Source organism: Gopherus flavomarginatus, chromosome 1 (genome assembly GCF_025201925.1).
Source record: "Gopherus flavomarginatus isolate rGopFla2 chromosome 1, rGopFla2.mat.asm, whole genome shotgun sequence".
Classification (NCBI taxonomy): domain Eukaryota; kingdom Metazoa; phylum Chordata; order Testudines; family Testudinidae; genus Gopherus; species Gopherus flavomarginatus.
Window position 1 is genome coordinate 49,533,507 of NC_066617.1, and position 13,597 is coordinate 49,547,103.

At 41.3% G+C, this 13,597-nt stretch overlaps 1 protein-coding gene across 1 annotated transcript in view; it reads right to left on the reverse strand.

Annotated features, from left to right (window-relative positions):
* CFTR (CF transmembrane conductance regulator) overlaps window positions 1-13,597 on the reverse strand; it is a 142,405-nt gene that overhangs the window by 18,993 nt on the left and 109,815 nt on the right. The window contains exons 22-23 of the mRNA XM_050936035.1: window positions 9,651-9,893; window positions 7,052-7,207 (exon numbers count right to left, since the gene is read on the reverse strand). Of these exons, the coding sequence (XP_050791992.1) occupies window positions 7,052-7,207; window positions 9,651-9,893 (399 nt within the window). The remainder of the gene's footprint in view (window positions 1-7,051; window positions 7,208-9,650; window positions 9,894-13,597) is intronic.

Consider the following 13,597-nt stretch of genomic DNA (forward strand, 5'->3'; position numbering starts at 1 on the left):
AACGAAAACAAGCTTTGAAAGTTGCTGCACAATGGAATCATACTTTGGTCAGCTCTACTCATTCATTAGGCTTCCAGCTTTGCTGCTTGCTCCTGGCAAACTCTCCCACACTCTCACAGGTATTGGAGTTGAGGAAGAGCATGCTTCATTGTAAAACAGTGACAGTGACTACACGTAAAGTGCAGTCACCGGAAGAAAGTAAGCAAACTGAAAGAGATTTTTTTTTCTCTTTCAATCATCTTTGAGGTTATCACCATGAGAGCAGGTAAAACATTTTCAGATGGAAATGTGATTTTTCAAATTGAGGGTGTCCCTTTAATCTCCATATGCAAAGGTTTAAATGTTCTGATTTCACAGGCATCCATGAATGCTTTCATCAGTTTTAAAATATTTACAACAGAGAATTGGAAGATAAAAGCACTGAAAACTGTAGGGCTTTCTGCAAGCTTTTCAGGAGCTAGTCTTGCAAGGTGCTGAGCAACCCATGAAGATATTAATTGCCCTCATCTCCCATGGATCTCATCAGGAATTGAAGGTGCTAAGTACTTTGCAAGACTGAGCCCTCAGAGCAGGAAACAATCTCTATGCTGCCCTCAGTAAGCATGTGGAGCCTTTCCTGATCTCTATAGGAGTTCTGCACATGGATCTAAGGCAGCAGATGGCCCACTGTATTGTAATGCTGATTTCCCTGAATCCACTGCAAGATTTCAGATTTTGCAAAACCTTTGCTATGGGGATCTATGGGGAGTTGCACTTTTCAGCTCTCTGCATTTTACAGAGGCTACTTGGAACCCTGCATAACAGCCCTGCCTATGAACTCTGAAAGGAAATGGTCTCAGGAATATAAAGAGGGATGCAGAAGGAGGTAGGTTGAATAGTATAAAGACAAACCACCATTTGAGCTGGAAACAAGTAACTGTCACTTTTCCTTCTTAAATCCTATAAAATGAAGTGTGTGGGGGGGTGAGGGTGTAAGAACAAAAGGTATCATCACTTTTCATTAGCTTGCAGTCCCAGAGACTATATTTAACCTATTCTCCATGTCTGGTTCCTTTTAATATATATTGGGCATTTAAATCTGTAAAATTGTATGTGATATGCTGTACCACACTGCCAAGAGGCCTGAAATAGGACATCATTATCACATCTGATGTGATCAAGGAAATATCAGAATAAGAGCCTCACTCTCTGCATATCATTCAATGATGCCGTTCCCTTGGCTATACTCCTTAATTTTGTTCTCAGGCTCCTCTTCATTTTATTCTAATGAGAAACAGGCCCCAACCTCACAGTATGCTCAGATCCAAACTGGCTCAATTTCTGAGAGTATTTCTTAATTTAACTTAGTCAAATACCTTGAGGTGTAACTTCTGTGAATGACAGTGCACAAGATAACTTAATTACATTGAAATTGGACACGGCTGCCCACTCTTACTGAATGCACAGGCCTGTAAATCATGTGATGTAACTGTTGCTGGAGGTGGGCTAGTAAGACTTCCCTGAATAATGAGATGGGTCTCACTTGACCACACTTCAAACAACCAGATATCTCACGTTGCTGCTTCATATTAAAGTTTTCAAAAAATATTCTAGACGGGTATAAACTCCCAGGGCAAAAACCAACCAATAACTGATGAGGAATAAAAAGAAACTTCCCCTCTGGGCAGCTATGTCATACTGTCCCTTGTTTGGTTTCTTGCATCTTCCACTGTAGCTTCTATTATTAGCCACTGTCAGAGAGGGGAAGCCTGATTAGATGGATCACTGGTGTGATTCACTGCAGGAACCCTCATCTGTAGAAAGGGCAACTATTGGCAATCATCTGTAGAAAGGCATGCACAGGGCAATTGAGGCCTTCCATTATCATTTTAAGAAATGGCAAAGATGGGGGATGGTAGGAGAAGGGAAGGTTGTCATGGGGTGATTAGTAGTGTACGAAAAACTCAGCCCTTCCAATGTTCTTACATTGTTCAAACAGCCCTCTGTAGGACTTTGAATATCTGTGGGCTGTTGTCGGCCAGATTCCAGGGAGAGGATGAACAACCCCCTGAGATGAAGGCTAGAGAACAAAAGTCTCTTTATTCTCTTGGTGGAAGAGGCTGCGTAGTGTATGAAACATTTTTCCCCCTGTGGGGAGGGTGCTGGTGGACAGCTAATCTCACTCTGTAGTTGGGCATTTCTGAGGATTAATGTGCAGTTTCATAGCAATTGCTCAGTGTTTGACTGTGGGGCTTGAGGACAGGAGCCCCAAGTGCAGTACAGATCTGGTAGGGGCCTGGCAGCCCGGCCCACAGGCCATGCAACTTTATTTAAGAGGCTAAAGATAATTTTTTTTTTGAACTGGGTTCTCTTTAAATGTCCACATTAAAAGCACTTTAAAACTGGACTACATGCATAACTTTTAACAACTAGCCTGTTTTTGGCTAGTGGAGGAGCAGGTTATACAACTAATGTCATCTCAGTCTATTGTATTTTGCTAACAGCTGCAGAATCAAGTTTGTTTTTACATTAGTGCATCTATCATTTATATGGGTATTTGGCTACTGTCACTGAAAGGCTTTTGTTAATAATACTTTGCACTGTGATTACCCTAACCACTGAGGCTACTTAAGCATACCCACCTTCACTGTTACCTTGTTCCCTACCTCTGTATGTCTTTAGCCATATGTTATGTCTTGTGAGCTCTCTGGGGCACGGCATGTTTGTTTTACTTGTTTGTACAGTACCTGGCACAATGAACGCCTGATACCTGCTTGGAGCCTGTAAGTGTTACCAAAAGATGTGGATAATAATTATAGCCCCTTTCATCCACAGATCTTGTGCCCTTTCACAGAGGAATAAATATTATTATTGTATTTGACGGATGGCGAAACAATGGAACTCAGAGGTTATGTTCCTTGCACAAACTTATATAATTGGGGCAAAGCTGGAAGTAGGATCCAGGCCTCCTGATGCTAAATTCTTTGTCTTACCCCCTAGAGAATACTGCACTTTTGGTAGGTTTGGGGTGCGTGATAGGGATTTTTTAGGGAGGGGATTTTCAGGTGGGTGATAGGGATTTTTTGGGGGAAAGCATGAAATAAACTGCCATGTACTCAGTTTCTAACACCTTTCTATGGTTCCTCTTTATCTGCTGCCAATTTAGAGCGCTACCTCAGAGCTGGTGTATTTTTTGTTATAAATTTGCATACCTTTGACTGACACTGTGCTTCACTAGGAGCATATGAGCAGAACTCCTCCGGTTGGCATTCACCTTTTTACTTGTTTTTATTTTTTTTCTTGTTTTTTTTTTTAACTTGTTTCACCTATTTCCACTAGAAAGGGTTTGTTGGTATAGTTATATTGGCAAACTGTTCTGGGGGAGATGAAGCTTACAGTGGCAAATGAGTTTTTGCTGGTAAAGCTTATCCTATCTCCTAAACGAAAGACATTTTATGCTGGTATAACTGCGTCTACACTAGGGCATTTGCTGGCACGGCATTGGTTAGAGGTTTGATTCTTCCTCCCCACCCTCCCACTCCTAACTAACATAGCTATGCTGGTAAACCATTAAAAAGGAGACTAGGCCGGAGACAAGGGAAAATAAGGGAACTTACGAGATGACACAGTCAAGCAAGGGGAGGTGAAGAAACAAAGCAATGAAGGGGGGAGAACAGGAGATAAGTCAGCTAACCAGAGAGCACCTTACCAGCAGAGTATGGGATCAGTAGGCAGAGTATGACCAACCAAGCTGTCAACAAAGCACAGACAAGAAAAGAATCTGACTAGGAAGTTATGCAACATGGTTCTTGGTTCCATCTGGGGAAGGGTGTAGCTTAGCAGCAGGAAAAGTCTACTTTATATTTTTCTTAAAGAAAAGTAAGAACTCTAATGCTGAAATATTTGTATTGGGAGGGGGAGCGGAATCGCAAAGAATGTCAGAATCTGAAAAAAGACAAGAGAAGTAGAAAAAAAATGTTGTGCCTCCATTTTGTGTTTGCAAAATCTAAGCCATTCCTGATGCTCACCAAAATGAGCATTTCATCTATTTTTCCCCATAACCACAGAGAAGACAATGCTACAGATGCTCAGCACTCATTAACAACCCATCAACAAGAGTTAAATTCTTCTCTCCGGTACACTGAGGCAAATTGGGAGTCACTCCAGTCACTTGAATGCAATTAGTCCAGTTTTATTTCAGTGTAATGGAGAGCAGATTTTGGCCCATGTACCCAAATGAAGAAAGGAAATAAAGTTAGAGCCCTGGGTTGTATTAGTCTAAATAACCAGGAATGAACCCCTTATTTAAAAATGAGTAACCTGACAGAGACCTTTTTAATGAAAGAGTTTGTGAAGATCCCTCAATCTTTACAACTATTTGAAAGTATATCACCTGTTCACTTGCTAACTAGCAAATGCTGATGTAATACTAAGGCAATGTCTACACTGCATACCACTTGCGGTGGCATGTAGGGCACGTGTAGCTACACACCACAGTGAAAAGCCGGCTGCATCCACACTGCGGTGTGTAGCTACATGAGTCAGGGAAAGACTTTGGTAGCAGGGAAAGGCTCTCCCAGCAGGGATTTGCCAGAGCCCTTCCCGATGCCTCCCTCCTGCCAGAGCTTTTCCCTACTGCCAGAGTCTTTCTCTGTGATGGGGAAAAGCTCTGGCAGAAGGGCAGGCAGCAGGACACTACACTTCCAAAAATAGCAGGGTATATTGGGGATGCACTGCTGGGTGTGTAATGAGCCACATAGGGGACATACACTGACATTTTGGCATGTCTTTACTCTACTCATCTAAGCTGAGCCTCACCATCTACACTGCTATTTATACCCGTGCTAGGAAGGCATGCAGCGTATGTATTCTACATACTGCCATAAAGAGTGTTCAGTGTAGACATACCCTAAGTCTCTGTGATAGTCACAGCTTGCCACTCGAGTGACAGAAACACTGGTCCACAATGGGGTCCAGTTTACTTTAGTGATTAATGGTGGTGGTGGAAAGTCTGCTAGGGGCTTAGGCTGTGGTGGTAGGAAGCTGCTGCAACCTCTCTGTGCTGGGGAGAAATAATGGCCCAGTGAAGCCTAAAGAGTGGGTGGTGCTGGCCAAAAAGTGAACCAAACTTGTTGGCCAAAAACTGCACTGATTGAGTGTCTGGAGGCAGTGAAGCTCCTATGGAGTCCTCAGAAAGAACTATAGCTTCCCCATCATGGACGTGGGTGATGCTGGAAACACTACCTATCCTCCACTCGGTGAATCCCCCTGCTGGTGTAGAAGGCTTAGCTGTAACTTGGCCTACTGTAGTTCTCTGCCTTCTGATATTGTGTATATCTGTCTTACTGGTAAGACTGTAGTCTACTGCTAATTCAGTTATACTGCATCACTCAAATGGTTGGCTAAGGATTGAAGATAAATTCTGTGTGTAAGTGAAAACTCATGCAGCATAAAGCTTTCAAAACACAAAAATGCCAGTTCAAGACGTTCTAAGTCAACATTTTTGGAGAGAGCTAACAATTTTCATCAATAAAATAAAAAGCATGATGTTTAATCTGTCATAGTTCTCTGTCCTCCTGTTACAATGACCAATCACTACACTTTATTTTTAGTTCTACTACATAATATTTTATTTACTCTAGATAACTTACTCTCAATAATGTTCATTTCCCCATCAGGTAGCATACTAATATAAGCAGAGAGGAAGGATGGTGCTAGCCTGAGACTCGGGAGACACAAGTTCAATTTCTTGCTCCTCCACAGACTTGCTGTGTGAACCTTGGGCAAGTTGCTTAGGCCCAGAGCCTCAAAGGTATTTAGGCTCTTAACTTCAATTGATTTCAGTAAAAGTTAGGAGCCTAAATACCTTTGGAAATCTAGATCCTAGTATCTCTTTGCCTCAGTTCCCCATCTGTAAAGTGTTAGTACTTCCAATCTCACAGAGACATTGTGAGGATAAATGCATTATGATAGTCAAGGGCTCAGATAGTATGAGAATTGCTGCTATATAAGTACCGTAGATCAGTAGTTCTCAACCAGGGGTATGCAGAGATCTTCCAGGCAGTACATCAACTCATCTAGATATTTGCCTAGTTTTATAACAGGCTGCATAAAAAGCACTAACAAAATCAGTACAAACTAAAATTTCATACAGACAATGACTTGTTTATACTGCTTTATATACCATATACTGAAATGTAAGTACATGCGTCTGATGAAGTGGGTATTCACCCACGAAAGCTTATGCTCCAATACATCTGTTAGTCTTTAAGGTGCCACAGGACTCGTTGCTTTTTACAGATCCAGACTAGGCTGGCTACCCCTCTGATACAATAGTTGTATGTCAATTGATTTACTTTATAAGTATATGGTAAAAATGAGAACATAAGCAATTTTTCAGTAATAATGTGCTGAGACACTTTCATATTTTTATGTCTGATTTTGTAAGCAAGTAATTTTTAAGTGAGGTGAATCTTGGGGTATGCAAGACAAATCAGACTCCTGCAAGGGGTACAGTAATCTGGAAAGGTAGAGAACCACTGCCATAGATGGATATAAGCCAGCCCTCAATCTAACAATCAACTGAGCCCAGGCCACTAAAGTGAGAGGAAAGTTACTGGCAGTATGGCTACCAATTTGTAAAGGGAAATGTGCAAGAACTATAATTCAAATTCATTAAAATGTAATATAGATGCTTTAAAAGACAATAGGTGACATCACCATGTCAAATCAATGGTTTCACTTTTCTACAAGTGGCACTAATGCATTTTGGAACAATGAGGGGCGTAAGCAGGCAGTGAAGCTGTGATGCCTGCGTGTACTCTACTTTTCCCTTTCTAGGAATTTGCTGTCAGTAAGAGCTGCAGCAAGCTGTTGGTGAAAGGCAAAGCCCTGTTACAGAAGAGAGCTACACATTGCTCTTTCAGAGAATCTACACTTTTGTTCTTGGTTTTGATTTTCAGTTAAAAACAACTAACACTAGGCTCAACATGTGTGTTTGCATATGGAAAAATAACCAGGTACGACACTGGGAAAATCTTACTTAAAACCTTGTCACTTCATTGATCATTACCTGTGGTATAACTCCAAATGCCTTTCTCCACTGCTGCACAGTGATTGTGTTCCAAGAGACGCCATCAATTTGCATATCTCCTTCTGTATTCAGCAGCCTTAAAAAGGCAAAGAGCAAAGTGCTTTTCCCTGACCCAGTTCTTCCCAAAAGACCCACCTGCAATGTTAAAATAATTCAAAGTGAATGGAGACTCCTTGCTTAATATTGTTCATGCATTAAACCACAAAGCAAGGAAGCAGCACAACTGAAGGACTATACCATACAGAACTTAATAGGATAGAATTTGTATTACCATTGTTTTTGGGAAAGGTAAAGGACCTCAGCAGAGATATGAAACACTGGGGCAGATTCTGTTCTTTCTTTTGTGTAACCTCATTTAGCTACCCAAGGAGAGAACTTGTCCTTCTGCATTTAGCCAAAGAGCACAAATTTACTTATCCATTACCCTTATTTATTACCCATCCTTCCTACAGCCCTTCTCCTTCCATATTGTAGCGGATTCCCCTTCAGAAAATTCAAACAAATGAAAACAAGCATGTATTGTATTTCAGCAATGTTGTTAAGATGGGCCTAACTCTGATCTTACACTGGGGTAACGTGATTGACTTTGATGATTTTGCTCCTCATTGATACTGGCATCAGTGAGATCAGACTCTGGCCCTATGTTATGGTTGCAATACGTATTCTGGTTTCTCCATAACTTAGCAGGACTGACAAAATACTGCAGATGACACAATATCAGTTAATGAAGGAACTTCTAAATGCATGACCATCAGACTTGTGCAAAACAATCTCTTCCTTATTAAGGCTGGATTCTGCAGCCAGGGCCACAATGAGGCCTTCATTTTCTTTAAACTTGTGCACTTCTTTCTGTGACATTATGCCACAGCAGAAGGATCTGATGCTTCCTAAAAACAGTGGTTGCTATTTAAATAATTTGCATTTCCCACACAGTGGAATTGAAGATTGCCTCTTCTTATCCCCTGTACTTAGAATAGGCAATACCTGTGGGAACAGTTGGTAAATGTTGACACACTAATGGCTTTTACTGTAGTGTATTTTCTCACAGCTAATGCTGTGCAATCTGAGCCTGGGCTGCTTTGGCAGATGGGAACAAGACAATTTTGGAAGTGAAGTGGTGGAAATTTCCTGCTGTTCAGGACCCTCCCTGTAAAGTGAACAACACAGCATCAGACCTGACTCCAAGGGAGGAGTGAGGGCTAAGCGCCTGCTGCTACGATCGAGTTAAAAAGCACTGGAGATACTTGGCCTCTCATCTCCTAGCTCTCATCCTTGTTTCTATTATCCTCAACAGGGGGATCTTACAAGGATCTAGCTGCAAGGTAAAATACCATAGTGCACTTAAAGTTCATTCTGCTTCTAGAGACATGACCAGTTCTAGTGGTAGTCACCATTTCAAGTAAAGGGAAAACTTCTGAAACTGAAATGAACTTCTTAGGCACACTGTTGTAAAAGGCATCCTTGTTTTAATTGCAATGCAGCTTTTTGCCTCTCTCTCTACTGCACATAAAAATCTTTCCTTTTCATTGTCCTTTGGCATCAATCAATTTTCCAGGTAGTAAGTGAAGTGAAATTTAATCCACCACCCCCACTTTAGGTATCACAGAGAGCACAGCACATCTCATCCCAGAGGGAGAGTGGTTTAGAGGATGACACTAAAAGAAGTCAGACTCCTGAGTTCCAATCTTTGGCTCCTCTACATGCTCAGTTGGTGTAAATCAGTATAGTTCCATTAAAGTCAATGGAGCTATGGCAGCTTACAGCAAGTAGAGATCTGTCCCACTGTGTGGTCTTAGGAACATCATTTAACCTCTCTGTTTCTGTTTCCTCAGCCATGAAATAGGGCTAAACCTGCCTACATCTTCCTCACTGGGGCCTTGATTCAGGAAAGTACTTACCGGACTTCAATGGGATTTTCCTGAAAATGGATGATTTCCTGAATCTGGGCTTAATGGGCTGTGAAGATGAGTTAATGTTTGTACGGCCCTTTGAAGACAGCTTTACACATCAGATGAGTGGTTCGGAGCTCACATTCCTCTGAATACTCGAGCTAGTGATGCATTACTGTTGGCACATCATCCTGTATTCTTCTGTGCCCTATTTGGGTCAGTCTGCCCCCAAAATCTCTCTTTATTAGCAAACTTCCCTCCACCCAGGGAGAAGCACTAACAGAGAAAGCAGCCAAATTCGTGTGCAGGAATAGAACTTGGTGAATTATTACTTAGGTATGTAATCAATACTCTCTACTTTCACACCCCAAACAAGTCCTTGTCATACTTCATTGAGCTGTAACCACTCTCAGGATTTCTAGTAGCTCTGAGCTATTTTGTCCCCTCAATTTTCAACCTGTATCTAATAACTTCACAGCTAAGTTCTTATTAAAAACAAATGGAAACTTCATTCCTTTTTGAGGCGATTTAGATAATTACCCTGTGTTGGTGCAGCTATTTCCCATTTTTGTTTATTAGAAATTTACCAGAGTCAGCCAACACTTTAGTAATTCAATTGTTTCATAAAGGGAATTTTGGGGGATAAACTTAACTGAAGTCAGTTCAAACAAGACAAAACAATATCTCACCCTCTGTCCAGGACTTATTGAAAAAGAAATGTTTTCTAAAACAGCAGCTCCTCCATCAATATACTTGGCTGTGAGATTCTTAACAGTCATTTGGCCTCCGGATGGCCAGGGCTTCTCTTCCTTTGCATGCTTGTTTTCAATTATGAGGACCCCTGTAAGCTGGTCATCTTTTGGTGGCTTAGTGTTTTTTGTTTCTTCTTTTGGCATGTCAATGAATTTAAATATTCGGCTTACAGACCGCATCTGGGAACAATAGCAACAAAAAACCAGCACTGAAGTTGTTCTGAATACCTCAGCCAAACAGTAATTCCCACAATAAAGCTTGGGTGTTTTGTGGTAGGATATAACGTGAATTAATGTTTAAAGCAAGGGGACTTTTTGTGGAGAGCCTTGGTTCTGCTCCTGATTGTGCTAGTGGCACTGGGCAAATCTCATGACATGTCCATGCTTCAGTTTCCTCAACTGTAACTTGGGTAAGGTAATACTTTGTACCTTTTCTAAAGATTCTGAGAATCCTGGATGAGAATCTACACGTAAGAACAAAGTATAATTACTGACACAGTTTTGGAGTCTTAAACTCCCACCTCTCCTGCAGAGGGCTCTTGACCTGACGAGTGACTTTCCTTGACTATAGAACAGGGGTCGGCAACCTTTCAGAAGTAGTGTGCCAAGTCTTCATTTATTCACTCTGATTTAAGGTTTCGCGTGCCAGAAATACATTTTAATGTTTTTAAAAAGTCTATTTCTATAACTCTATAATATATAACTAAACTATTGTTGTAGGGTAAAGTAAATAAGGTTTTTAAAATGTTTAAGAAGCTTAATTTAAAATTAAATTAAAATGCAGAGCCCCCACAACAGGTGGCCAGGACCCAGGCAGCATGAGTGCCACTGAAAATCAGCTCGTATGCCGCCTTTGGCACATGTGCCATAGGTTGCCTACCTCTACTATAGAATGTGGGGAATTTTAAAGCTCCACAACTCTAATATCAGGTATGACAGAAATTTCATTAGACATTCACATTTATTAAAAATCTTTGAGCATTTATATGTACTTGAGAAACTGTCCATACCTTTGTATAACTACACATTATACAAATTGGATGGGAAGTTTTATGACACTTAATTTTATGCCTATAGCTGTACATACTATGCTTCCCTATAGACTGGGAGCAAATCTCATGGTTCAGGGAGCTTAGACAAGGCTGAATTATGCTGGCTCTCAGTGGCTTGTTGAGCTAGCACTCCCTTCCTGTGTCACAATCCAGCATTAAATTTAAAAATAAATAAATCTTCAGTCCTTATGGTTGCAAAGACAACCTTCAAAAAGTTATTTGATGAACAGGTATTTACCTAACTCCGCAAGCTGCTTGAAACAATTACTCTGACATAAATGTTTTTAAGAGGATGTGAACACTGAAAGCTACTGACAATTTACATGTCACTCCTGTGATTTATTTCACTGATGATCAAAGCATGCAAGAACGAGAGGGATAATCATATTTAAAAGATTTGCACAAACCGTGAGTAGCATTTCATTTTGGTGATGTACGTAGGCAGAAATTGAGAGAGAACCATCATTAACTTCCTTCAGTCTGACCTCGTCTTCAGGAAGAACCCTTCCTATGCACTTGACACTACAGTTTGATTAGGTGTACAGCAGTAAAAGTGCTACAGCTTGATGAAGGATGTTGGAACTAGATTCATTACGCTGATCTAGAAAACCTTATGTTCTCACTCCACTGCAGTTTTCCTTTAAATGTCCTCTAAATACTTCAGTTACTATCCAAATATTTACTTAAATATAACACATTATGTTATAGCAGATGCTGCTAGTGCCTGTAAAAGCAGCAAAGAATCCTGTGGCACCTTATAGACTAACAGACGTTTTGGAGCATGAGCTTTCGTGGGTGAATACCCACTTCTTCAGATGCACGTGGTGGAAATATCCAGGGGCAGGTATATATATGCTAGCAAGCAAGCTAGAGATAACGAGGTCAGTTCAATCAGGGAGGATGAGGCCCTGTTCTAGCAGTTGAGGTGTGAAAACCAAGAGAGGAGAAACTGGTTCTGTAGTTGGCAAGCCATTCACAGTCTTTGTTCAATCCTGAGCTGATGGTGTCAAGAATGGCTTGCCAACTACAGAACCAGTTTCTCCTCTCTTGGTTTTCACACCTCAACTGCTAGAACAGGGCCTCATCCTCCCTGATTGAACTGACCTCGTTATCTCTAGCTTGCTTGCTAGCATATATATACCTGCCCCTGGATATTTCCACCACGTGCATCTGAAGAAGTGGGTATTCACCCACGAAAGCTCATGCTCCAAAACGTCTGTTAGTCTATAAGGTGCCACAGGATTCTTTGCTGCTTTTACAGATCCAGACTAACACGGCTACCCCTCTGATGCTAGTGCCTGATTATTAAGGTTAGAATTCCAGCTTCTATTGTAATCTCTCTTTTTTTCACTTGCTTGTAATTTTCTCTCATACATTTTGAGACTGAAATAATCCAGCTGACCTCAGCTCTAAGGTGTGTCTCTTTTATTAAGGTTTAAATCAAATATGTTAAGTCATGTCTGAGGTACAGTGTGTATGCCTGACAATAATACTTTCCCTGTAACCTGGGAGCTGAAATTCTGTGCTTTGATTAAATGAGAAACTGAAGCTAGAAAAATCAGTCTTGGCTCTCTTGTTTATATCTCATTGAGGTTCAAAATACAAGCCAAGTTTAAAGGAAGTTTGTTCAGTAGCTTTAATGTTATGTGTGTTTAAAGTTGGCATTTTACTTTTGCATGTTAAGATGCGTCACATTTTTAAAATGTATTATGCCTTTGTTAAAGGCACCTGAAGCAGAGTATGTAAGCTCCAGACAACTATAGAATTCCAGTTGGAGGAATTTACAAGCTTTGAGGATGAAGTCAATGCAGCTTGTTGCTCCACAGGGCAAAGAGCTTCACATCAGGGAACACCCTATACAATGAGTGAAGCACTACTGAATTAACAGTGTTTTCTGTTAGGACCAGGTGTTTGGAAGCCTGCAGATTTAGCATAAAGAGATCTTGAAAAATTGAGGTCTGGATCCTAGTTTAAACACCAACATTCTCATGGTGACATGAAAGGGAGAATAGGAAGAATTTGATTCTTTACCAAAATTCTTTGTATCGTCTCACAAATCAAATCCTTCCTGTCATGCTAATGGCACCAACTCTGATAATTCTGGAAGGGAGACAAATTCTTGTCCCCACCCCATTTTTCCCAGAGGTACCCTGAGTGTCCCTCAGCCAGGGAGTCTCTCCTCTATTACCAACCAGGGCTGGCCTTATCATGAGGCAAACTGAAGCGGCCACCTCAGGTGCCAGACTGTGGGGGTGCACCAATAGGATCCAGAGTGTAGAAAATTGTGTCTGCTGCTGATCATATGTATTCTCTCTGCTCTAGATGCACAGAGATGGTGGAGTGCTGCACTGGAGGAAGAAGGTCACAAGAGACATAACAGGCAGGCAGGAGAAAAGGTGAGAGGGAATAACAGAAAGCAGCAGGAGCTGCAGGGAGAGAGAGGAGTAGGAGAAGCCTCTTATGAACCTACCTCTCTAGCATCCCCAGGAGCTTGGACTGATTAACACCAGCTTCTCAGGGAGCTTCCTGTTTCCTGCTGCTTCCCTGAACCCGCTTGAGGAGAATAGGCAGTCAACTGAAGTAGTAGGAGCCAGTTAGGCCCTTAAGATGCTGATATTTCCCCTCACAAAGGCCCTGCTACCAGCCTGCTTATTTGTCCCCTTCAATTGAGTGTTGAGCCACTATAGCTGGCACAGAACAGCAGTTATGAGTGAAAGAAGAAAACACTTCTCTGAGGCAGCATTCATTAAAAAAAAAAAAGAAAGCAAAGGAAGCTTTTCTATCTAAGCAGGAAGGAGCTCTCCTGAGACACAGACATAAATGTTCATGCTG